This window comes from Anomaloglossus baeobatrachus, chromosome 2, assembly GCF_048569485.1.
Source record: "Anomaloglossus baeobatrachus isolate aAnoBae1 chromosome 2, aAnoBae1.hap1, whole genome shotgun sequence".
Lineage (NCBI taxonomy): Eukaryota > Metazoa > Chordata > Amphibia > Anura > Aromobatidae > Anomaloglossus > Anomaloglossus baeobatrachus.
Window position 1 is genome coordinate 219,602,743 of NC_134354.1, and position 27,388 is coordinate 219,630,130.

Consider the following 27,388-nt stretch of genomic DNA (forward strand, 5'->3'; position numbering starts at 1 on the left):
GCTGTAACTGTACCCACCGCACTGACTGACAGCCATGCAGCATTAGAACCAACCGTCAGTCACTGCGGGGGGGCGATTACAGCTGCCGCTCTTCATGCATAAAGCGGTGACTGAACCCTCGCTGGGCCCCCCTCTGTGACTTAAAACATGTACGCTGCCAGGAGGAATAAAGTCCATTTCCTCCCTGTAGAGGCGTTCGATATTGTCGAGGGCGGAGGGGACGCGCTCGCCACGCTCGGGTCCGGGGCTTCTGCTGCTGCTGCTCGGTGGCTCGAGCGTTGGACCGGACCCGGGGACTCGAGCAGAGCTCCTCACCCGTGAGTGAAAAGGGGGGTTGATTGGTTAGGGAGATTGTTCGTGACACCACCCATGGGTTGTGGTGAAGATGGGCACCACCGCTGCTGGTGACGGGGATCCCGGGAGCGATGGTAGGGAGCAACTGGGATGTTGTTTTCCCCCTCCGTGGGTAGGGGTTGGTGGTCCCAGGGCCCGGTGGTGTGACGGGGAGGCAGGGTCGGTGAGGTGCAGGGTTGCAGGGACAGCGCGGCGCGGTGCCAGATGGCACGGGTGTACTCACTCCGCAATTGATGCACAAAGTCTCCGGTAAACCAAACGGCTGGATGAACGGGTCCCGCAGCCGGCTGCAGTGTCTCTCCCCGGACAGGTGATGGTGGCTGTCTCTCCCTGCACCTTTGTGTACTGTGTTGACTCCAATGGCTTCCAAACGGTAGTCCGCTCCCCGGTGTATAGATACCGGAGGAGCCCGTTTTGCCCGCAGGCGCTGGCCCTTGGACTTCTAGCCGGTGGCGGTGGCTGTATGTCCTCACGGTGTGAGCGGTTGCCTTCAATTGGGACTTGGTTGTTAGGGAACCCCGGGGGTTCCTGTCACATTCGGATTTGACTATTGTTGGCGGCTCCAAGCCTGGTCGGGGTCCGATGGCCCTGCCTGTGTGTGCTTAGCTCCACTCCGTTCCCCGGTCCGGTACCGGTGGGCCACCACCCAGCCCCGGTCCTTACGGCTCTGCGGAGTTCCACCAACTCCTGCAGACGGCCACCACCGTCTGCCAACCTTGCTCTCAGTGCCTGGGCTCCAACCCAGACACTCGCAGTACGTGACCTCTCACTTTCACCTCCTGAAGTAAACTGTCTGCTTTTCCCGCCTCCAGGCCTGTGAACTCCTCGGTGGGCGGGGCTAACCGCCTGGCTCCGCCCCACCTGGTGTGGACATCAGACCCTGGAGGGAGGCAACAAGGGTTTTGTGTCTGACTAATGTTACTGTCCGGGGGTGGGGGTGTATGTGTGTTTTGTCTGTGGCTACCTGGCTAGTCCAGGGCGCCACATTCCCCCTTGGTAAAATGCAGACCGTCCGCAGGCTGCCCGTCCATCACCGGTTTTATTTTTCAAACTGTAAAAATATAAATAACATGTAAATGGTAAAAGATATCAACATAAGCATTCTTCTGGTCACTTTAAACGTTGCACATATAAAACATTTTTAATACTGACGGACGGACGGACGGATGTCTTCCGCTCTCCCACCCAAGCAACCTAGCCCTGATACTGCCCCTAAGAACTGCAGCACCTCTTTACCCCAGTCCAGGTTCAGGCTGCCCGAGCGGGAACGGGTACGGTAACCCGCACCCGACTGTCACTTCAGGGGACCCCACGTCCAAGGGGGACCCCTGACCCCCGGAGGATGGCCACTGGTCCTGGTCGTGGCCGGGCCCCAGCCTGCTCTACTGCGGGCCCTTCCTCCAATCTGCCTCTCCGGAGGCGGCAACCGTATCCATCCCACAACATTATTTACAGGCCCACAAGTTCGTGGGTGGCCTGCTAGTTCTCGGCCATGTCCATGAGGAGTTTCTCATGTGGGTATGGGGGTGAACTTATCAACAGGGCAACTCCAGTCCCAACGGGGACGGTTTTCTTCTCAGACGGTAATCAGATGATTTTCGGATTGATTAGTGTTCATCTTGCTGAAGGTCCCAACGGGGGACAACAGGGTGCAACGGTGGACCGCTGCCTTCACTTTAGGTCGACATCCTCGTAGACTTTCTCCACCTCGACATCCTGACGGCAAGGTGGAGGAGGGGACTGGGACTCCACTTGGAAACTACGGCCTTCCCTCACCTTTTACATCGAGGGCAAATCAGCCCCTCTCCCCGCCGTGTCGAGTGTAGGACACGAGGTCACCTGGCAGCAGGTCTCGGCCTGGGTGGCCCGTCGGCAGATGGGCATGCATGTCTCAGCGAGCCATGAACACCTCGGCCTGCAAGCCTGGCTCATAAATAAAGCCGTACCCCTGGTGGGGATCAAATCTCCAGACCTGACCTTCATACACCGGGCCCCGTACCCGGAATGTAGCATGGCGGAGGTTGTCATTTTCGCGGATGGTGCGGGCCACCACTTCGGCTCTTTGTTGCTCCCTCTCGGCAATTTCCCGGCCCAGCAGGTTCGGTTCCCTGTCCCAATAAGGGGCATCTGCATGCCCCTGCGCACGGGTCGGGCCCCGCGGGACTTCCTTCATGCTGCCCACAACTGGCACCCATTTTGGAAGGTCCCGCGGTGACATGGCCTGAGGTGCTGCCTCACAGCGGCGACCTGGCGCAGCCTCAGCCGAGGTTTGGGTTTTGGGAACAGGGGTCCTTACTGGCTGGGCCTCTGCCTCCTTCTGGACCGGACGGACTACCGGAGCCGGACCGGACTTAGGTGCGGCCATTTCCGATGCCGACGGCTCTTCTTCGCGGACGGGCTCCTCCCGCTGGATCTTCCATGGTAGCGGTGCGGGTCATCTGCGGACATCACGGGCAGGCTGGTCCTCCAGGGCGGACGGCCGGAACTCCGCTACCGGTGGTGGGGGTAGCGGGCCTAGTGGTGGGGCAGCAGCAGCCGAAACGGATAGCGGTGGAAGCAGCAGGGTGAGCGGGCGCAAACCGGGCCCCTCAGCCGCAGCGACCGGTCCCTCGGGGACACAGGGGCGTGGGTCACCTACCCGCTCCTCCAACTCTGTCTCCACCTCGCGTCTCCGCACGGCCGCCGCCACTTCCGCCATGTCGGCAATCCATTCTTCCAAGAGGGACTGCACTTGGGCCTGCAGGTGGCTGCACATTCGTGCGGTCCGGACCTCCACCCACGCCGCTGTTCCTGGCGTGGGCTATGGGGTTTCAGTGGTGACGGACGGACGGGACATCTTGCGCAGCAGTGTTCCAGGAACCAAATGTTTGCAGAGTCCTGGCGTCCCCGCTCTTCCCGGCCTCGGCTACATTAGGCAGGTTTTCACCTGCCCCCCCTTGGTTCTCTCTAGCACTTCCGCTTGTTGGGGGTGGGGCTTCGCTTTTCGCGCCTTCCCTGCTTGGGGAAGACGCTCGAGCGGGAAATCTTCGCGCCAAAAATGGCGGCGCTTCAAAATTTTCGGCCGGACGCCGCCGCCGGGGATCACAAGGCGCACTTCTACTGGTAAGTAGATCGGTTCTATCCTGTTCGCGACGCCAAGTTGTCGCGGGCAGAGGGGACGCACTCGCCATGCTCGGGTCCGGGGCTTATTTCATTTTTTTGGCGTTTAAAGGAAACCTGTCACATGAAAAAACGATTTAGGGTTCATTCACCGCTCTGGGTATGAAGAGTGGCAGCTGTAACTGTACCCACCGCACTGACTGACAGCCATGCAGCATTAGAACCAACCGTCAGTCACTGCGGGGAGGCGATTACAGCTGCTGCTCTTCATGCATAAAGCGGTGACTGAACCCTCGCTGGGCCCCCCTCTGTGACTTAAAACATGTACGCTGCCAGGAGGAATAAAGTCCATTTCCTCCCTGTAGAGGCGTTCGATATTGTCGAGGGCGGAGGGGACGCGCTCGCCACGCTCGGGTCCGGGGCTTCTGCTGCTGCTGCTCGGTGGCTCGAGCGGTGGACCGGATCCGGGGACTCGAGCAGAGCTCCTCACCCGTCAGTGAAAAGGGGGGTGGATTGGTTAGGGAGATTGTTCGTGACGCCACCCACGGGTTGTGGTGAAGATGGGCACCACCGCTGCTGGTGACGGGGATCCCGGGAGCGATGGTAGGGAGCAGCTGGGATTTGTTTTCCCCCTCCGTGGGTAGGAGTTGGTGGTCCCGGGGCCCGGTGGTGTGACGGGGAGGCAGGGTCGGTGAGATGCAGGGTTGCAGAGACAGCGCGGCGCGGTGCCGGATGGCACGGGTGTACTCACTCCGCAATTGATGCACAAAGTCTCTGGTAAACAAAACGGCTGGATGGATGGGTCCCGCAGCCGGCAGGTGATGGTGGCTGTCTCTCCCTGCACCTTTGTGTACTGTGTTGACTCCAATGGCTTCCCAACGGTAGTCCGCTCCCCGGTGTATAGATACCGGAGGAGCCCGTTTTGCCCGCAGGCGCTGGCCCTTGGACTTCTAGCCGGTGGCGGTGGCTGTATGTCCTCACGGTGTGAGCGGTTGCCTTCAATCGGGACTTGGTTGTTAGGGAACCCCGGGGGTTCCTGTCACATTCGGATTTGACTATTGTTGGCGGCTCCAAGCCTGGTCGGGGTCCGATGGCCCTTCCTGGGTGTGCTTAGCTTCACTCCGTTCCCCGGTCTGGTACCGGTGGGCCACTGCCCAGCCCCGGTCCTTACGGCTCTGCGGAGTTCCACCAACTCCTGCAGACGGCCACCACCGTCTGCCAACCTTGCTCTCAGTGCCTGGGCTCCAACCCAGACACTCACAGTACATGACCTCTCACTTTCACCTCCTGAACTAAACTGTCTGCTTTTCCCGCCTCCAGGCCTGTGAACTCCTCGGTGCGCGGGACTAACCGCCTGGCTCCGCCCCACCTGGTGTGGACATCAGACCCTGGAGGGAGGCAACAAGGGTTTTGTGTCTGACTAATGTTACTGTCCGGGGGTGGGGGTGTATGTGTGTTTTGTCTGTGGCTACCTGGCTAGTCCAGACCGCTACAATATGCAGTTGCCGGGCAGGTTCCAAACACTATTAACCTGCAGATTATTAACTCCATATTTGCAGGTTAATAGTGACAGTTTCCCTTTAAATGGTAAAATAATTCAGAAGTTTGAAAAAAAAAATAAAATAAATAATTTAGTTTGTGTTGCCATTTTCTGAGACTCATACTGTTTTTTATTTTTTCCATCAGCGAAACAGTGTTAGGGCTTTTTTTTGCATAATGAGCTGATGGTTTTTTTTATACCAACTTGCAGTACATGCATAATCTTAATCGCTTTAGGTTTCATTTTTTTCTAATTCAGATTATATTGGTTTGCATAACAAATATAGACAATACAGGGCATAAAGGGTGGGAGGTCATCTCCTCTGGTTCAAGGACATGTGCCAGTCCGTGATAGACGACGCCCGGGCCAGAGACTCTCATCTCTTATGGCTACAAGATAGAGTTTTCCTCTGTCCCTCTACCATGCTTCTTCGAATCCCTCCCAAAGATCACTCTCTTATCCCAGCCTTTTTCTCACCCATTCAGACTTTCCTCGACTCCAGAGTCATCATTCTCGCAGCCTTTCTTGGGATTCTACTCAAACCTCTTTGTGGTCCCAAACCAGGAGGGCACTCGATCTGAAACTCCTGAACAAATGCGTCTGTTTCTGACACTTCTGCATGTAGTCTCTCCGTTCGATCATAGCCACCAAGAAACCCAGGGAGTAGCTCTGTTCAGTGGACATCCAGGATGCTTACCTACACATTCCGATCTTTCCCTCTCATCAGATGTTTCTACGTTTTACGATTCAGGGCCACTTTTTCCAGTTCACCACATTGCGTTTCAGACTTTCCATAGTGCCCAGAGTGTTCACCAAGGTCCTGGCCACGATGATGACTATTCTTCGGATCCGGGGAAATCTTATCATCCCTTACTTGGACGACATTCTCATCAAGGCCCCCTCCCACGAGGAGTACCGCGGCAGCCTTCAAATAACCTTGGACACTTCAGCGCCTTGGTCAGATTGTCAACAGATCAAAGTCATCCCTTACCCCTGTGTAGCGGATCAACTTTCTGGGGATGACACTCGACACTTCCCATGCGAGACTCATCCTACCCAAGGACAATCACTTTGCCCTTCCTAGGGGAATTCAGACCCTACAACGTCCTGCCCCCTGCTCACTCCATCTCGCTATGAGAGTGATGGGCAAGATGGGGGCTGCAATGGAAACAGTTCCCTTTGCTCAGTTCCACACTCGCCCCTTCAGGGTTTTCTCCTCTCATCATGGGACAGGTCTATTCACTCGCTGGACCGTCTTGTGATACTTCCCCCAGGGTCAAAAGATCCCTAGATTGTTGGAAGTGCTCCCCTCCATTCTCCCGGGGAGATCCTTCCTCCCATTGCACTGGACGATTGTAACCACGGATGCCAGCCTTCTCGGCTGGGGAGCAACATTCAAGGACCTCACTGTACAGGGCTGTACAGGGCAATCCTCTGACTACACAAACAAAACTAGAAGTAGCGGTGGAGCATTCCTAACAAACCTAGATTCTTCGTCACCGCCGGAGAACTAACTAACTAACCTCAAAGGTGGTAAGGAGGAATCCTGACTTGCCTCAGAGCAGCCCCAAAGGAAAGTCAAAGCCCCCAACATATAATGACGGTGATGTAAGAAAAAACAATACACAATTGGTAGATATATAGAAATAAGCAAAGTGAAGCCCTGCTAGCTAGATACAAAATTATAGAATAGATTACTGGTTGCAGCCAGTTAAAACACTGAATAATACCAACACCTGATAATCAAAAATTCCCTTAAAGAGCACACAATCTTTCCTCCCACTAGATCAGGAACTCCTGTGCAAATACATTTAAATAGAAAATGCAAATATATTAGAAAATATCGTAACTACAAAAACACATGAGATACAAAAATACAAAACTCCTGATCAAACAGGGAGTAAAAACTCCCTTTCTTTCTGGGAATAAATTGCTCTCCAAAAATAGTGCAGGAAGAGCACTTATACACTTGCAAGAAACAAAAGGGAATATTCTCAAACACTGATTTAGAAACAGACATAGATTAAGCAGAAACGCCCTTCAGTGCAAATTCAGCCTTTAACCAAGCCCAGACTAAGAGAACAAAATATTTATGAGGCATAGCTGCAGACTCAGGATGACATGGGAAAAAACCGATGCAAAGGAACGAAAAATCACTGTAGAAATCATTCCTGGAGAATCTAAAAAGGCGAAGCAAAAAAGGCAAAAGCCTAAAGGCTGGAGGACAAAATTCAAGAAGCAGAAACAATTATCACCAGCAAAAGTTAGTCAGAGACTGCCTTCCTATATCCCTCCAGGCTGAACTCCATAGGCTTCCTGAAACAGCAATCATCTCCAACACCTGTCTGAGCGACAGATGCAGAATCAAACTCACTACCAGCACTTGCCACCAGAGGGAGTCTAGAAACACTCCCAGGAACAGCACCATCTCTGATGATATTCACAACACAAAGCCATTCCATGATGGAAGAGGTGTCCCAGGTCCTAGTCTGGGCTGAACTTCACATTCCAGCCATCTCAGCGGTCCACATTCCGGGAGTGGACAATTGGGCAGCTGACTTGCTCAGCTGAGAGGGTCTAGCTGCGGGGGAGTGGTCCCTCCACTACGCTGTCTTCGATCAGATTTGCCGCAAGTGGGGGGTACCGGACATGGACCTCACAGCTTCCAGATGGAACCACAAGGTACTGATATTCGTCTCCAGGTACCGAGACCCCCTAGCCCCCTAGATCCCCTAGGTCGGAACCGACGCTCTGGCGGTCACCTGGTCGCAGTTCTCTCTTCCGTACCTGTTTCCACCACTCCCGCTTCTTAAAAGAACCATCAAGAAGATCAAGTCGGAGTGAGTACTCGTCATACTCATTGCCCCAGATTGGCCAAGACGTCCTTGGTACGCGGAGCTAGTTCTACTCCTCACAGACATCCCTTGGAGACTCCAAGACCGTCCAGATCTTCTCTCTCAGGGTCTTCTCTTCCATCGGAATTCTCAGTCGTTCAATTTAATGGCATGGCTGTTGAGGCCGCCGTTCTAAGATCTTCCTTCTGGCTTTTCGTATCAGATCATACAAATAATGATTAAGGCGCGGAAGCTGTCTTCATCCTGTATTTACCATCATACGTAGAAGGCTTTTTTCTGCTGGTGCGAGTCTTCCCAGACTCCCCCTATAACCTTCTCCCTGCCCGTCATCTTGGCCTTTTTGCAATTGGGTCTTGATTCTGGCCTAGCCCTCAGTTCTCTAAAGGTTCAGAACTCTGCCCTCTTGGTATTGTTACAGAAATGTCTTGCCTCTGGGTCGCAGGTTAGGACCTTTCTCCAGGAAGCTGCCCATGCTGAACCACTTGGATCTCGTCAGAGCGCTTCGTCTCAACGTAGCCAGAATGGCATCCTTCAGATGCTCTGATTCCTTATTTGCGCTCCCTTCAAGTCAGCTTAAAGGCCTTCCTGCCTCCAAATCTACCATTGCTTGGTGGATCTGATTCGCCATCCTTGAAGCTTACTGGCTGAAAGACAGAACTCGCCCTCTTAGAGTGACGGCTCATTCCACTAGGGCAGTGGGAGCTTTGTGTGGCAGTGCGCCACCAGGCCCCGGTGTTGCAACTGTGCAAGGCGGCCACTTGGTCCTCTATTATTACCTTTTCAAAGTTCTACAAGGTTCACATCTATGCATCTTCAGATACGAACCTTGGTAGACGGGTCCTGCAGGTGGCAGTGGGCCGAGATCATACTTAAGATGTGCCTTTTGACACCCACCCTAGGGATTGCTTTAGGACATCCCATGGTATCCTGTGTCCCCCAATGAAGCGATAAAGAAAAGAAGATTTTGGGTACGAACCGTAAAATCTCTTTCTTGGAGCCTTCAATGGGGGACACAGCACCCACCCTTGTGCTTTTTGTTTGACCCGCAACACACATCCGTTTTTTTTTGTACGTGTGCGGTACGTATTTGCACTTATCGGAGACACGAAGACACGGAGACCCATGTTATTCAATGGTAGATGGCACACACACATGAAATCACACGGAACGTGTGTCCGTGTGGTAAGTACGTGTGTGCGCTTTTCTACACGGACGACTTGTCCGTTTTTGGCCGGCAGCATGCAGGCACGGACCCGCTTTAGTCTATGGGTCCGTGCCTGCACAGACCGCACACGGAGTATGTCCGTGTTCAGCACGTATCGTCTGTGTCCGTTTTTCATCAAAAAATCTGCAACACTTGTTTCCAATCTATCAGGTCATTTGAAATCAAACAACAACACCAGGATCTCATGATGAATGATTAAAATCGTTAATTGGGTAAGAATGCGGGCCTTTAAAAACGGACAGCACACGGACAGCACATGTACGTATTTTATGTCAATACGGACATTCCACATGCACACACGGCTCGCATACGCCATCACACGGATGCCATATGTAACGGAGAAACGCCCCTAAAAAATGGAACACGGACCCGAAAAACGGACCGTGAGACACGTACGTTTTTTTTGCGGAAGTGTGTTTTAGGCCTTTCAGAGTTTTGCATTGTACTGTTAACTTATGTCTTGTTACAGCTGTTTCTGTATCATTTAAAAGCTTCTCCTACTGCTTTCTCACTAACTGAAGTCAGGTTTGCCAGTTGATGGGTGTATACTGCTGGAGGAACTAACCTTTTTTGCATAGTGTCAGCCTCCCTGTGGCAGCAAGCATACACCCATGGTATCCTGTGTGACCCAATGAAGGCTCCAAGAAAGAGATTTTACGGTGAGTACCCAAAATCTTCTTTAATTCTTCCCAGCAGCCTTGGGTTTTCAGTCACTGCTCAGTGCATAGTGAGCAGAAGCTGTTAGCAAGCTCCTAACACTGACTGACAGCCAGCTCTGTACTGAAGCATTGAAGTGTTGGAACAGTGCCGGGGTGTAGTTACAGCCGCCACTCAATGTACTGAGTAGTGACCGGAGCTTTGCTGTCACACCTCTTTCACTGAAAGCCTGAGGCTGCTGAGAGGAATGAAGTTAAAGGGGTGGTCCAAAAGCTGATGAAATTTATCTAAATACCTTTTTATTGCCCCAATCTAAAGTAATTTCTAATACAGCTGCATTAAAAATTCCCTAGCCTTCCTTGACCACACTATCTAACCAACCTAGTGGCTCAACAGCTTAGATCAGGTAGAAAGCCTAGGAGGCTGCTGGACACAAGTTTAAAGGGCAGCACGGTGGCTCAGTGGTTAGCACTGTAGTCTTGCAGTGCTGGGGTCCTGGGTTCAAATCCCACCGAGGACACCATCTGCATGGAGTTTGTATGTTCTCCCCGTGTTTGCGTGGGTTTCCTCCGGATACTCCGGTTTCCTCCCACACTCCAAAGACATACAGATAGGGACTTTAGATTGTGAGCCCCAATGGGGACAGTGTTCCTGATGTATGTAAAGTGCTGTGGAATATGTTAGCGCTATATAAAAATAAAGATTTTATTTTTATTTTTTTTTGAATGTTGACTTTTTTTCCCCAACTTCCTGTCTGATAATCTGATAACGCTTTGTTTGAGAATTCCAGTGCATCATGACATATTCAAATGAATCATCAGAGGGCAGAGGCTGAGGTCACTGACATAGCCTCTGCCCCCTCCCTAAAACAAAATGTTATCAGTGATACTCATTTCAGGGACTGCTCTGTCCGCTCTGCACTCTGCTGGGTACTCTGACACTGTGCACTAATAGTCCACGCTGCTCTGCGTTGCCGGCTCTACTGATCTGATCCTGCAACAGAGCGGATGCTGCCGCAGATCGCACAGTGCACAGCGGGCAGGAAGCAATAGAACAGCCCCTGAAATGAGTGTCACTAACGCTTTATTTCAGGGAGGGGGCAGTGGCTGAGGTCACTGTTACAGCCTCTATGTTACTTTGTTGAGTACCCAGCATGCACTGGTATTCTCAAACAAAGCGTCGCCAGACAGTAAGTAAGGAAAAAAAAAATAGTAGTTAGATAGTGTAGTTAGGGAAGGGTAGGAAATTTTTAGTTTAGATTGGGTCAATAAATATGATAGGGATTTAGATTGAAATTTCATCAGCCTTTGGACCACCCCTTTAATTCTCTCTTGGCAGCAGGGCAGTCAGTACAGTGGCCAGACGGCTTTAGAATGCTATTACCCTGCAGATTAACCCAATATCTGTGACTTAATTGCATGTTTTACATGACAGGTAATAGAAGAAGGAAGGGAAAAGGGGAAAGAGAAATTTAAGAGATAGGAGGGTATATAAAAGAAGTCTGCAGGGGCTGGAGACAACTAGAAAATTATAATACAATGCAACTTAAGCAGAAAGACACACTGGGTGTGAAAAAAATTATGAGTGACACACATAAGGCTACATTGACATGACAGTTCCGTTTTTGCGGTCCGCAAAACACGGTCCTGTGTTTTCACGGATGCATCTGTGTGACATCCGTGTGAATTCCGTTCTGTATACGGTCCGTGTGTCATCCGTGTGACTTCCGTCTTTTTTTTGCGGACCGCAAAAAAAGACGGAAGGAGTGTTACATGCTGTCCATGGTATCTGGCCAGATGCTTGTCCCCATATAAAGTCAATGGGGAAAAGAATCCGGCGCAAAGAGGTAGGAGCAAGCGCTACATACTCACCGATCACCAGGGAGGCTCACACTGCTCCTGCGGTAGCTCTTTGTTCTTCCCGAGCCGGCCGCTCATTTGGCTAATACATATTCACTGCTTCCCTTGCTCACCGATGTCTGTGATTGGTTGTAGTCAGATGCGCCCCCATGCTGAGTGACAGCTGTATGACTACAACCAATCACAGCCGCCGGTGGGCGGGTCTATATTGTACAGTCCAATAAATAAATAATTTAAAAAAGCATGCATTTCCCCCCAATTTTGATACCAACCAAGTTAAAGCCTCACAGCTGCTGGCTGGTATTCTCAGGCTGGGGAGACCCACGTAATCGGGAGCCCCACAGCCTAAAAATATCAGCCAGCAGCTGGCTGCAATTGCCGCATCCAGTAAATGCAACAGTCCTGGGATGTTACCCAGCTCTTCCCGATTGCTCTGGTGCGGTGGCAGTCGGGGTAATATATGGGGTTGATACCAGCTGTGTAATGTCACATAGATGACAAACAAATTTTTATTTAAAAAAAAAAAAACACTCCCCAAAATATTCCCTGTTTCACCAATTTATTGGAAAGAAAAATCAAATCCAGGTCTGGTGTAATCCAATAAGAGGGTCCCACGACGATCCATATTCACTGTCCTGCTCAATGAAGAATAGGATATTCCGCTTTGGCTGGGAGAGCAGTGCACTGACCTGAGCTAACATTAATAGCTCAGCCCAGGTCACCGCAGGGCATGACGAGCGCTGACTTAATTAGCCTGGGTGATGAACGCCGCTGCACTCCTGGCGTCAGCGCTCGTCACTGACTTTCATTGCGGGAACTCATGACGTCACTGCTAGTCACAGTCTCGGGTCGCCTGCGAGACTTGATGTGAGAACGCGGCGGGCATGGAAGTCAGTGACGAGCGCTGACGTCAGGAGTGCAGCAAATTTCATCACAGCAGGTAGTGAACTTTGCTATCCTCTTGATGTCGGCGCTCATCATCTCCGCATTGTTGTGCGCACAGATGCTGACACACTGCCGTGCGAGCAGTTGCGAAGCTGGTGCAGGAGTGGGATACAGACAGCAGGGGCACCCGACAGAAGTCACACGGAAGTGCTTCCATGTGGCTTCCGTGGATTTTGCAAACCCATTGACTTGTATTGTATCACTGTCCGCAATTACGGAATAGAATAGGACATGTTCCATAATAACAGAACGGACATACTGCATCCGATGTGTTTTTTTTGTAGGAACTGATGCACACGGAAGTGGTTTTGTGTGCCATCTGATCCTACACAAAAGACATTGAAAAGATGGTCTTGTCAGTAGGTCTGCAAAAAAACAGGAACTGTCCAGGACAAACAGAACGGTCGTCTGAATGAGCCCTAAGGGACAAAAAATACAAACTGGAACCATCCCATCAGAACAAGCAGGTAGTTAACAACAACTACCTGTCAATAAGTTCTTAACCCATAACAAAACACAAAATAAAGACCTGAATTACCCATTTAAATAGTTAACAGCAATGATCAGAGGTTAGCTTCAGAAGCTGCTATTAGGGCTCGGTTTCAATTGCGATTTTCACAGACGAGTGCAATCCGATAAAACATCGGATTGCACTCGCACCAGTGTTAATCAATCAGGCAGTGTCCATCTGCTATATTTTCCTCAGCTCTACTCATGCTGAGGATCAAATCGCAGCATGCTGCGTATGGCTTCATTGTTCACACCAGACTTGCTAATGCAAGTGTATGGGTGCAAGAAAAATATCGCATGGCATTACATACGCTTGTCATATGAATGGCATACGCATGTCATACGGATGGCATACACATATCACCCAGATGCTAAGTGAAACAAAACCTACACACTCGCACAGCACTTGCATGGCACTCCCATGTCAAATGGATGCTAGGCGAGAAAAAAAACGCGCAATCACATGACATACGCAAGACCATACGCATGACACTCGTCCCACTTTTTGGGATGAGTATCAGAGAGATTATTTGTACGCAAGTGGAACTGAGGCCTAAAGCGGGCTTTACACGCTACGATATATCTAACGAGATGTCGTCGGGGTTACGTCGTAAGTGACGCACATCCGGCATCGTTAGTGATATCGTAGCGTGTGACAGCTATGAACGAGGAGAAATACTCACCTTCTCGTTCATCGTTGACACGTCGCTCATTTTCTAAAAATTGAACGTTCGGTTGTTCATTGTTCCCGAGGCAGCACACATCGCTCCGTGTGACACCTCGGGAACGATGAACTGCAGCTTACCTGCGGCCGCCGGTAATGCTGAAGGAAGGAGGTGGGCAGGATGTTTACATCCCGCTCATCTCCGCCCCTCCGCTTCTATTGGCCGGCCGCTGTGTGACGTCGCTATGACGCCGAACGTTCCTCCCCCTTCAGGAAGTGGATGTTCGCCGCCCACAGCGAGGTCGTTTGGAAGGTAAGTACGTGTGACGGGGGTTACAGCATTGTGCGACACGGGCAAGAAATTGCCCGTGCCGCACAAACGATGGGGGCGGGTGCGATCGCAAATGCGATCATACGAGAAATCGACACATGTAAAGCAGCCTTTAGGCTATGTGCCCATGGGAGATTAAACCTGTGGATTTATCTGCGGAAAATCAGTGGATTTTCTGCATTTCCCAGATAAATCCGCAGGTTTCAGCATGCACATGTGCCGCCCCCGTGCCAGCAGCCGGCGCTGCTCGGATCCGGGCCTGCTGGGGTAGTGACTCGAGGGTCTCTGGACCCGGGGATCTCGCGGACACGCTGAATAAATGGGGGGGACATAGATGTACGGGCTAGGCCGTAGTGAGTTTGTGACGCCACCCACGGTGTGTGGTGAAGTGGGACACCACTGCGGCTGTTGCAGGGCACTCGGGGGAGATGTTGTGCAGCAAGTTCTTAACCCCTTCGTGGGTAGGGATGGTGACCCCGGGACCGTTTGGCTCTGTGCAGGGGATAGCGACCGCAGGGGATGTTTGTGTACTCACTGTTAATAAACTACACAAGTCTCTGGTAAACCAAGGTGATGGTGGCCGTGCCGCGGCCAGTTGCATTCGGGTCCCCCACTCGGCTGGTGGTCTCTGTCCTTTTCCTCTGCACTGTTTGTGTAAGGTGGACTTTCCTAGTGTGAAACTCAGGAGTCTGCTCCCGGCTGGATGTGGCCTAAAGAGCCGTGCCTGCAGATGCTGGCCCGTGGGATCTATGGGCCCTGGCGGTGACCTCCTATCCCTATCGGTGGGCTGTTATCTTCTATGAGGGACTTTGGGTGGGACAGGACCTCTAGTCCTGGCATCAATCGGTGAATTAACCAGTTCGCTTGGTTCCGGTTCTGGCTTCAGGGTCCGAGTACCCCCCTTTGTGCTACGGTTTCCGGGTCGGTTTCCCGTGTTGGTACCGGTGGGCTACAACCCCGTCCCAGTCCACCTCGGTTCTGCCGAGCCGTCTCCTGCTGATGGAGACCACCGTCTGCCTCCTAGCTAGTGGCACCAGGGCTCCTACCCTGGTACCGTTCAACTTGAACTTTACTGTTGGAGCTACAGTTAGCTCCAGCCCACACTCCTCTTCAAACTGAACTCCAAACACTTTCTCCTTGTATTCCCGCCCTGGGCTGTCTAGACCCCTGGGTGGGCGTGTCCCAACCGCCTGGTCACGCCCACTGGTGTGCCTGTCGGTCCCTAAGGGGGAGTGACTAGGGTTTCTGGTTGGCTGTGTGTTTCCTAGTGAGGGATTGGTGTTATGCGGGGGCCTATTTGTGACTACCTGGTTTTGCCAGGGCGTCACACACAGACACTCCCCATGTTATCCTATGGGACATGGGGAGTGCTGTCCATGCTGCGGATACGTGCGACTGTGGAACATGCTGCGGATGTCCTGCAGCCGCATGTAATTGAATGTCAATTCTTTCTGCAGAATTTCCTGCGGAAATACCGGCCCTCCACTATGGAGATAGGGCCGGGACTTCCGCAGGTAATCCACAGGAATGTCCGCAGGTTTACCGCAGCTATTTCGCTGTACTACCACAGCTAAAAATAGCTGCAGATTCCGGCGAGCAGCTGCGGCAAACCTGCGGCCGTACCATAGCCTTAGACACATAATCCTCTCGTGAGCCGTCTATGATCAGCTCCTGATGCTTCTCCACATCCTGACATGGCGAAAATGACATTCCTACACGTCATATTGTGTTAAGGGGTAAAAACTTTACATTAACTATAATATTAACAGTGAAGTGGGTTTATATAAAATGGGATAAAGGGTGGTAGTCTTGGGTGTTGCTTTACAGTGGGTACGGAAAGTATTCAAACCCCTTTAAATTTTTCACTCTTTGTTTCATTGCAGCCATTTGGTAAATTAAAAAAGTTCATTTTTTTCTCATTAATGTACACTCTGCACCCCATCCCCCATCTTGACAGACAAAAAACGGAAATGTAGAAATTTTTGGAAATTTATTAAACAAGAAAAACTGAAATATCACATGGTGATAAGTATTCAGATCCTATGCTCAGGCACTCATATTGAGGTCACATGCTGTCCATTTCCTTGTGATCTTCCTTGAGATGGTTTTATTCCTTCATTGGAGTCCAGCTGTGTTTAATTAAACTGATAGGACTTGATTTGGAAAGGCACACACCTGTCTATATAAGACTTCACAGCTCATAGTACATGACAGACCAAATGAGAAACATGAAGTCAAAGGAACTGCCCAAGGGGCTCAGATACAGAATTGTGGCAAGGCACAGATCTGGTCAAGGTTACAAAAGAATTTCTGCAGTACTCAAGGTTTCTAAGAGCACAGTGGCCTCCATAATCCTTAAGTGGAAGAAGTTTGGGACCACCAGAACACTTCACAGACTTGGCCGTTGAGCCAAACTGAGCAATCGTGGGAGAAGAGCCTTGGTGAAAGAGGTAACGAAGAACCCCAAGATCACTGTGGCTAAGCTTCAGAGATGCAGTAGGGAAATGGGAGAAAGTTCCACAGTCAACTATCACTTCAGCCCTCCACCAGTCGGGCCTTTATGGCAGAGTGGTCCGATAAAAGCCTCTCCTCAGTGCAAGACATATGAAAGCCCGCATAAAGTTTGTAAAAAAACACATGAAGGACTCCCAGACTATGAGAAATAAGATTCTCTGGTCTGATGAGACGAAGATAGATTGTTTTGGTGATAATTCTAAGCGGTATGTGTGGAGAAAACCAGGCACTGCTCATCACCTGCACAATACAATCCCAACAGTGAAACATGGTGGTGGCAGCATCATGCTATGGGTCTGTTTTTTGGCTGCAGGGACAAGACGACTGGTTACAATTGAAGGAAAGATTAATGCGGCCAAGTACAGAGATATACCGGAAGAAAACCTCTTCCCTGAGTTCTTTGGACCTCAAACTTGGCCGAAGGTTCACCTTCCAACAAGACAATAAGGCTAAGCACACAGCTAAAAAAACAAAGGAGTAGCTTCAGAACAACTCTGTGTCAATTCTTAACTGGCCCAGCCAGAGCCCTGACCTAAACCCAATTGATCATCTCTAGAGAGACCTGAAAATGGCTGTCCACCAACGTTCACCATCCAATCTGATGGAACTGGAGAAGATCTGCAAGGAAGAATGGCAGAGGATCCCTAAATCCAGGTGTGAAAAACTTGTTGCATCATTCCCAAGAAGACTCATAACTGTACTAGCTCAAAAAGGTGCTTCTACTTAATACTGAGCAAAGGGTCTGAATACTTATGACCATGTGATATTTCAGTTTTTCTTGTTTAATAAATTTACAAAAAATTCTACATTTCTATTTTTCTGTCATGATTGGGATGCAGAGTGTAGATTAATGAGAAAAAAATGAACTTTTTTGAATTTACCAAATGTCTGCAATGAAACAAAGAGTGAAAAATTTAAAGGGGTCTGAATACTTTCCGTACCCACTGTATATACACTAATTTATATTGCTATCATTAGTATTGGAACTGCATTTATATTTTAATCAGCAGTTAGACATCCAGAAAAACTGCTCTTTATTTCCTTTATGTACTCCCAACATGTTTCAATGCTATGTTGTGTGTTCAGGGGAATTTGATATAATGTGGATGACAGTGGAACACAAGCCACACCTCATATACATTTCATCTGCATGATTGTTCAAGCACCCGCTCTTAGAATTTTATCCTAATATATTTAATGTAAATAAAACATAAGGTTGAAATATCCTGTAGAGAAACACATTAATCAGTCCTCGGGCTCACATGGTATAGTTTCTTTTTGTATTTGAATTAATGTCTTTCCTGGGTGTAATGTATTTCATTTAACTTAGTTAATATCATTTAAAGTATATACAGTGGAACTTTGGTTAACGAGAACAATCCGTTCTGGGACTGTGCTTGTTAACCAAGTTACTCGTTCAGCAAAGTAAGATTTCCCATAGGAAATCATTGCAATGCAGACAATTCGTTCCACAACTTGTTAAATGTCCCATCCTGGTCCCCTATTGTGCCATTCCACACATGCACAAACTCACACAAACACGTACAAACACATACAAGCACACACACACACATGCACATTATGCTCACCTTACCTTCCGGTCCATCGCCGGTCTCCTGGGACTTGCTGTACGCTGGTACGGGCTGTGTATCAGGCTACTATTGCGGCGAGGGCGGAATTTCCGCTGTCAGAGAGCTGAGGTCACAGGCAGGACCCGCAAGCCTCTGATTGGCCAGCGCGCTGCCTTTGAGTAGTGGTGACAGCCGACGTTCCTGCCTCGTCGCGTTGGTTGCGGATACACATCCTGGAGAGGTGAACTACAGGACTCAGGAGACCGGCGATGGAACTGAAGGTACACATATTATTCTCACCTTACCTTCCGTTCCATCGCCGGACTCTTGGGTCTTGTAGCTCTACAAGAACCATGAGGCCGGCGATGGAACGGAAGGTAAGGTGAGCATAATACTGTATGTGTGTGCGTGCGTGCGTGTGTGTTTGTTTGTGTGTGTTTTGTGCATGCTTGTGTGTGTTTGTGTGGACTGTAAGAGCGGGTCAGAGCGCAGTGGATGTACGGAACCGAAAGAGTGTACGGTGAGTATTTTGCTCGACAAGCAAAGCTTTCTCGTAAACCGAGTTACAAATTTACAGAAAGCTTTGCTTGTTAAGCGAAATTCTTGTAAAGTGGGTTACTTGTTAAGCGAGGTTCCACTGTACATTAAATCTGACAGGTTCTCCTCCTTTTTGAAACACTGCCCATGGAATAGCATGTGACCAGACCGGTCTATAAACCTCTCCCATGCGCAATGTTTTTATATTGTTAAAAATAGCAAGTAAAGAGCTCCTTTAGGCTATGTGCGCACTTTGTGTCGAGGTAGTTGCAGTTCTAACTGCATCCTCTGGCAGAAATTGTCTTTGTCAAATTTTGTTTTGACCACAAAAACGCTATAAATACGCTTGCGTTTTTACCGCGATTTTACTGCGTTTTACTGCGTTTTACATGCTTTTTAACTGCTTAAAATCAGATGCGTTTTGACTATAAATACAATGCTAAATAAAGTTTAAACATACAAACACTATAAAAAAAGGAAAAAAAGATAACAAATATCAAGATTAAAATCATACATAAATTGGCTTATTTTATTAAAATTATAACTGTGTGCTAATATTTATGCATAAAATTACATTTATTTTCATACATTTAGGCTAAGACCCCACTTTGCTTTTTACCTGCTTTTTCAACTGCAGCGTTTAATGCCAAAACGGTTGTGTTCTGCTTTTCAAGCAAAGTCTATGGGAATTTGGGTTTCTAAACCCCACTGTGCAGTTCAAACTGCAGCCTTTTTGTGGCAGAAATTTGGGCAAAAACTCTGCTTTGCAGTTCTAAACGCAAATGGCCAAAACAATTGACATGCTGCTTCTTTAAACGCTGAGTTTTTGCCAATTTTTCTGCAACTAAAACGCTGTGTTTTTAACTGCATTGTGCGCACAAGAATTCCCAATTTCCCATAGACTTTGCTTGAAAATCAAAACGCATGCATTTTGGCATTAAAACGCTGCAGTTGAAAACGCTGTGGAAACGCATGAAAAAACGCAAAGTGCGCACATAGCCTTAATGTAATCTTGCCAGCTATAAAAAAGGGTTTATATGTAAATGTATCAACCTGTTCTCTGCTTTTTTTTTTTTTTTTTTTTTTTTTTTTTTATTAGATTGCATCTCACTAAAGGTTTTACCAATAGCAGTTAATGAAGAGGAGGTATGTTTATACATTTCCTAAACCTTTGCTAGTAATAAAGAAATGAGTGAGAGACACTTAGGGCATGTACACACTTAATCTTTTGTCTGAGAGTCAAAAAAATTGTTTTTCATGCGCATGACGCCTCATGAAACAGTTCTTTGTTCTAGATTTTTGTAAACTTGAAGCATCCAGCCCTTTCCGAACACTTTTTTGATAATGAAGAAAATTAGCATTTTATGCAGAAGCAGTGATAAGACATGCAAAAAACACCTGCGCATCTTCCGGCCTTTTTAAGCCTTCCTATTGACTTGTTTTATAAAGTATTGCACATCTTCCTTGTGGAAAAAGCTTGAAGGATGCTCATTGCTCATGAAACTTCTTTTAACTAGTTCTCAATGTAGCAATTTTCCGTTTTGTGCTTTTGTTTTTTTTCCTCCCCTTCTAGCAAGAGCCATGCATTTTGTATTTATCCATCCATATACCCATATGAAGGCTTGTTTTTTTGCAGGATGAGTTGTACTGTTGAATGAAACCATCCATTTTATTATTTCATATATTGGATATACTGAAAAACAGAAAAAAATTCCAAGCACAACAAAATTATGAAAAAAAATGTTATTTGGGTTTTATTTTTCCATCATTTGTTATACGGTAAAAATGACCTGGCAATAATTCTCCAGGTACATTCAATCACGGCAATATTAAACATGCATTTTTTTAAAAAAAATTTTTATTTAACCCCTTCACCCCCAGGCGATTATCCGTTTTTCAGTTTTTGTTTTTTCTCCCTTTCTTCCGAGAGCCATAACTTTTTTATTTTTTCGTCAATCTTGCCATATAAGGCTGTGTGCGCACGTTGCGTCGTGTCTCTGCAGAAATTTCTGCAGGGATTTGACAGCACATGTGCGCTGTCAAACTCTACATAATGAATGTAGTGTTTATGCAGAAAAAAAGCCGATTTCATGTGCGACCCTTTGATTGTAGGTGGTATATTGGTGAGCCTGTCATGTGTGGTGCATGTATATAGTGCTAACTTACCCGCCTGGCCTAGTGTTGTGCGTCATTTATAGGCTATAATTCAGACACTGTGCATCTCACCTATCTGTGTGACATGCATGTGTATAGTGCTGATTAGCCCGCCTGACCTGGGTTTCAGGCGTCATCTATAGGTCATAGTTCAGACACTGTGCATCACACCTATCTATATGATGGGCTCCCAGTGCAAGCCTTATTAGTGTGCAAGGTTTTTTTTGCTTAGCAGCCGCTCCCCTCCACTCTATTGAATGGGTTGAGTAGTTGTAACATCAGCATCTTGCACCTGGGCTGCAGCTGCTCTTAAAAGGAAGGTCTAGCCCATTCTGTTTGTGCATGTATCATCTGGTCTGGCATCTTTAGTAGGTTTTTCTTTTTCCCTCCCTGTAGATCTCACATTTTAAGAGGGGCCACAGGTTCTGTATGGGGTTCAGATCAGGTGAACAAGGGGGCCAATGTCATTATTTTTTCATCTTTTAGACCTTTACTGGCCAGCCACGCTGTGGAGTAAATACTCACAGACTAATGGCAGAAGATGTAAACTGCCCAGTCCAAAAAACGAATGCATTGCCAGGATGCAGCAAGACCTCCATTAAATGGAGACATCACAGGTGAAAAGGGAGCTTGATGGTAAAATTGCACACTTGTGGCTGGCATAGGTCACTGTTCACACATGCAGGTTCACAGTATCTGGTAAGCAGCCTATTAGTTACGCCCATCCCAATAGATGCAAGCGGGCTGCGCCAGTACTAAATATGTGCGCCATGCAGGGACAGTGAGTGTAGTTTGCAAGGCCTAACATAAAGAGGCCTGGCTGCATCCTGTATAAAATATTCTGTGCAAAAGAATAAATATATGAGTTATTGGTAGGTAATATGGCCATAGTACGGAATCCCACAATCCATGTCACGGATCCTCATTTTTGTGGATCCCTACACTAATATATCATATATGTATATACATAAAAAAAAACAACAACAAAAAAGAGGAATTAAATCTTCCAAAAGCTAAGCAAATACTCTTTTTGTTAGGCCTTGCATACTATAGTCACTGTCCCTGCATGGAGCACATATATAGTACTGGCACAGCCCGCTTGCATCTATTGGGATGGGCGTAACTAATGGGCTGCTTACCAGATACTGTGAACATGCATGGGTGAACAGTGACCTATGCAAGCCACAAGTGTGCAATTTAACCATCAAGCTCCTTTTGCACCTGTGATGTCTCCATTTAATGGAGGTCTTGCTGCATCCTGGCAGTGCATTAGTTTTTGTGTTTTTTTTATTTATTAGCCTGGGCAGTTTACATCTTCTGCCATTAGTCTGTGAGTATTTGCTTAGCTTTTGGAGCATTTAATTCCCCTTTTTTGTTGTTTTTTATACATCCATGCTGTGGAGTAGTTGGATGCATGTGATGGATCATTGTCCTGCATGAAAATCATGTTTTTCTTGAACGATACCGACTTCTTCCTGTACCACTGCTTGAAGAAGTTGTCTTCCAGAAATTGGCAGTAGGCCTGGGAGTTGAGCTTCACTCCATCCTCAACCCGAAAAGGTCCCACAAGCTCATCTTTGATGATACCAGCCCATACCAGTACCCAACCTCTATCTTGCTGGCGTCTGAGTCGGAGTGGCGCTCTCTGCCCTTTACTGATCCAGCCTCTGGCCCATCAAGAGTCACTCTCATTTAATCAGTCCATAAAACCTTTGAAAAATCAGTCTTAAGATATTTCTTGGCCCAGTCTTGACATTTTATCTTATGTTTCTTGTTCAAAGGTGGTCGTTTTTCAGCCTTCCTTACCTTGGCCATGTCCCTGAGTATAGCACACCTTGTGTTTTTTGATACTCCAGTAACATTGCAGCTCTGAAATATGGCCAAACTGGTGGCAAATGGCATCTTGGCAGCTTCACGCTTGATTTTCCTCAATTCATGGACAGTTATTTTGCGTCTTTTTTGCCGAACATGCTTCCTGCGACCCTGTTGGCTATTTGCCATGAAACACTTGATTATTCGGTGATCACGCTTCAGAGGTTTGGCAATTTCAAGACTGCTGCATCCCTCTGCAAGACATCTCACAATTTTGGAAGCAAGCAGCTCAGGCTGGGCAGAGAGGGGCACATCATGGGCGCAGTTCATCCTGAGCTGCCTGCTGCATGAAGCAGATGGTGCAGGCTTGGGAGGGGAGCACATAGTAGGTGCAGTTCATCCTGAGCTGCCTGCTGCATGAAGCAGGTGGCTCAGGCTGCGCAGAGGGGGGCACGTTGTGGGCGCAGTTGATCCTGAGCTGTCTGTTGCATGAAGCAGGTGGCTCAGGCTGGGCAGAGGGGGGCACATCGCGGATGCAGCTCATCCTGGGCAGAGGGGGGCACATCATTGGCACAGTTCATCCTGAGCTGCCTGCTGCATGAAGCAGGCAGATCAGGCTGGGCAGAGGGAGCACATCACATGCGCAGTTCATCCTGAGCTGCCTACTGCATGAACCCTGAAGCAGGCAGCTCAGGCTGGGCAGAGGGGGCACATCGTACCCCCCCAATGTTCATTCTAAACCGGGCTGCATTTTGAACATGCCCCTCCATCACGTGACAAATTCCATCATACCTGAAAGGAGTCCATACATTCTAGCATCTACCTTTATTTTTAGTGCACGCAGCTCCAGAAGTGAATGTGCATCCTGGAAGCAGCTTGCCACCATGACACGGAACTTCGCTGAGTACACTGCGCCCGCTCCTATCCCCCATTCCTTCCACCAACATTTTTAATCTCCGGATTCTGGTTCCCATAGACTTATATGGGTACCAGATTCTGGACCGGATCCGGGTTGTTTTTCTAAAAATGAGCAGGGACCCGCTAGACCCAGTTTTATACAATTCCGCCCAGTTGTAATAGGAACCACATAACATTTGAAGTGACTTTGAGAGGCCTAGGTGACAAATACCCATAAATAACACCATTCTAAAAATGTACCCCTCACAATGCTCAAAACCACATCCAAGAAGTTTATTAACCCTTTAGGTGCTTCACAGGAACCAAAGCAATGTTTAACCCCTTGACGTACTGGGTACGTCATGGTGACATGGTGCTAAACGACCCATGACGTTCCCAGTACGTCATGGCGAAAACGCAGCCCAGGTGAGTGCAATCGGATTACAAAAACCTTAGATCCGGGGAGGAGGGGACCTCTCCCTAACCTCAGGAGGGGTGGTGCCTCCCCGGACCTATGGAGGCTGTGATTGGCTGAGCGGTATTCGTCAGCCAATCACAGCCACTGTAATATTTCATCCATTGAAAATGTCTGAAACATTGAAATCCAGCCCTGATCGGTGCAGCTGTAGCACTGGCCATTGGCTGGAGCTGGGTGATCGGTGCTTCACCCGCCCCCAGCTCTGATTGGAGAGATCGGCCTTGTGACCGATTTCTCCAATCACCATGGATCTGGCCCCGGAGACCGCTCCCCTCCTCTTTACTCCGTCCGTGGAAGCCGAGGGGAGTGATCCCTGCAAGTGCCCTGGTAAGCCCCTGGCCCCGATCCGCTGCCACCGATCCGCTGCCGATCTCCCGATGCGCTGCCACCGCCGCCGATCTCCTCTATCTGCTGCAGCCGCCTCCATCTGCCACCGCTCTCTCCCATCAGCCGCTGCCCCCCTCCGTGATCTCCTGCCCGCTCTCTCCCATCCTCATCTGCTGCCCCCTCCACCATCTCCCACCCTGTGCGATCTGCCACCCGCCTCTGCCATCTCACCTTCCCGATCTGCCCGCTGTCCGCAATCTCACCTCTGCGATCTCCTGCCCGCTATCCGCCATCTCACCTCCGCGATCTGCCACCCGCTGCCCGCCGTGACACCTCCGCGATCTCCTGCCCACTATCTCACCTCCGAGATCTGCCGCCTGCTGCCCGCCATGTCACCTCCGCGATCTCCTGCCCACTGTCCGCCATGTCACCTTCTCGATCTGCCGCCCGCCTCCGCCATGTTACCTCCGCGATCTCCTGCCAGCCATGTTACCTCCACGATTTCCTGCCCGCCATGTCACCTCCACGATCTCCTGCCCGTCATGTCACCTCCGTGATCTCCTGCCCGCCTCCGCCATCTCACCTCCGCGATCTGCTGCCCGCCATGTCACCTTCGCGATCTGCCGCCTGCCTCCGCCATCTCACTTCCGCAATCCGCTGCCCGCCATGTCACCTCCGCGATCTGTCGCCCGCCTCCGCCATCTGACTTCCGCGATCTTCCGCCCGCTGCCCGCCATGTCACCTCCGCGATCTGCCCGCTGTCGCCGTGTCACCTTCCCAATCTGCCGCCCACCTCCGCCATCTCACCTTCCCGATCTGCTGCCCGCTCTCCACCATCTCACCTTCCTGATCTGCTGCCCGCTCTCCACCATCTCACCTTCCCGATCTGCTGCCCCCTCCCCCATCTCACCCTCCCCGATCTGCTGCCTGCTCTCCCTCATCAGCTGCTGCCCCCCTCCCTGATCTGCTGCCCCCTCTCTCCCATCCTCTTCATCTGAAGCTCCCTCCCCCACCTCTCACCCTCCCCGATCTGCTGCCACCTCTCACCCTGATCTGCTGCCCGCCCTCTCCCATCCTCCACCGCTCTCCCATCCTCTGCCCATCTTTTTTTTCATCCCACCCAGTCTCCCCCTTTTTGCAGCACACCCGTGTGTGCGTCCTGATTTTTTTTTTTCCTGCAAACTAAGAAAGAAATACAAATAAACTTAGTTTAGGGCCAGTAAAATTATACTGTAGTAATTGTCAACTACAGTATTTTTTACTGAATATTGTAAGGATCAGCCCAGTGCCACACGTGAGAGCGATGCACGAGTCTCACATCGCATCATCCGGCACGGTCGCTCTCTTCCAGACAGGAGTGTGCGGCTGTGGCGGATGATGCGATACGAGATTCGTGCATCGCTCTCACGCGTGGCACTTGCCTTAGTGTCAGTTGCAGGCGCTCATTATTATTTTTTTTTTTTTTACTGACGTCCGTATTTTTTATTTCGCCAAACTATTTTTTTTTGTATGGGGGGTCTAGTTTCCAAAATTGGGTCACGTGGGGGAACTCCATTGTTTAGGCACCTCAGGGGGTCTCCTTAAAAGGAAGCAGGAGATCCTTACTTCACAGAAGTTATCTTAAAAACACCAAAAACACAACAAATCCCCTTTAGCTTGTGTAAGGGGTTCCAAATAAAGGCCAGGACTGCGCCTGTAAAGATACAGTCATATGAAAAAGTTTGGGCACCCCTATTAATGTTAACCTTTTTTCTTTATAACAATTTGGGTTTTTGCAACAGCTATTTCAGTTTCATATATCTAATAACTGATGGACTGAGTAATATTTCTGGATTGAAAAGAGATTTATTGTACTAACAGAAAATGTGCAATCCACATTTAAACCAAATTTGACCGGTGCAAAAGTATGGGCACCTCAACATAAAAGTGACCTTAATATTTTGTAGATCCTCCTTTTGCAAAAATCACAGCCTCTAGTCGCTTCCTGTAGCTTTTAATGAGTTCCTGGATCCTGGATGAAGGTATATTTGACCATTCCTGTTTACAAAACAATTCCAGTTCAGTTAAGTTTGATGGTCGCCGAGCATGGACAGCATGCTTCAAATCATCCCACAGATTTTCAATGATATTCAGGTCTGGGGACTGGGATGGCCATTCCAGAACATTGTAATTGTTCTTCTGCATGAATGCGGAGTAGATTTGGAGCGGTGCTTTGGATCATTGTCTTGCTGAAATATCCATCCCCTGCGTAACTTCAACTTCGTCACTGATTCTTGCACATTATTGTCAAGATTCTGCTGATATTGAGTTGAATCCATGCGACCCTCACCTTTAACAAGATTCCCGGTGCCGGCATTGGCGACACAGCCCCAAAGCATGATGGAACCTCCACCAAATTTTACTGTGGGTAGCAAGTGCTTTTCTTGGAATGCCGTGTGTTTTGCCTCCATGCATAACACCTTTTTGTATGACCAAACAACCCAATCTTAGTTTCATCAGTCCACAGGACATTCTTCCAAAATGTAACTGGCTTGTCCAAATGGGCTTTTGCATACCTGAGGCGACTCTGTTTGTGGCGTGCTTGCAGAAACTGTTTCTTTCGCATCACTCTCCCATACAGCTTCTCCGTGTGCAACGTGTGCTGTATTGTTGACCGATGCACATTGACACCATTTGCAGCAAGATGATGCTGCAGGTCTTTGGAGGTGGTCTGTGGATTGTCCTTGACTGTTCTCACCATTCTTCTTCTCTGCCTTTCTCATATTTTTCTTGGCCTGCCACTTCTGGGCTTAACAAGAACTGTACCTGTGTTCTTCCATTTCCTTACTATGTTCCTCACAGTGGAAACTGACAGTTTAAATCACTGAGACAATTTTTTGTATCCTTCCCCTGAACAACTATGTTGAATAATCTTTGTTTTCAGATCATTTGATAGTTGTTTTGAGGAGCCCATGATGCCACTCTTCATAGGAGATTCAAATAGGAGAACAACTTGCAAGTGGCCACCTTAAATACCTTTTCTCATGATTGGATACACCTGCCTATGAAGTACAGAGCTC

At 48.9% G+C, this 27,388-nt stretch overlaps 1 protein-coding gene across 3 annotated transcripts in view; it reads left to right on the forward strand.

Annotated features, from left to right (window-relative positions):
- Positions 1–27,388, forward strand: part of SYCP1 (synaptonemal complex protein 1) — an 811,750-nt gene that overhangs the window by 38,925 nt on the left and 745,437 nt on the right. For all 3 annotated transcript variants that reach the window (XM_075335624.1, XM_075335625.1, XM_075335626.1), the window contains exon 4: positions 19,761–19,807. In XM_075335624.1, the coding sequence (XP_075191739.1) occupies positions 19,761–19,807 (47 nt within the window). The remainder of the gene's footprint in view (positions 1–19,760; positions 19,808–27,388) is intronic.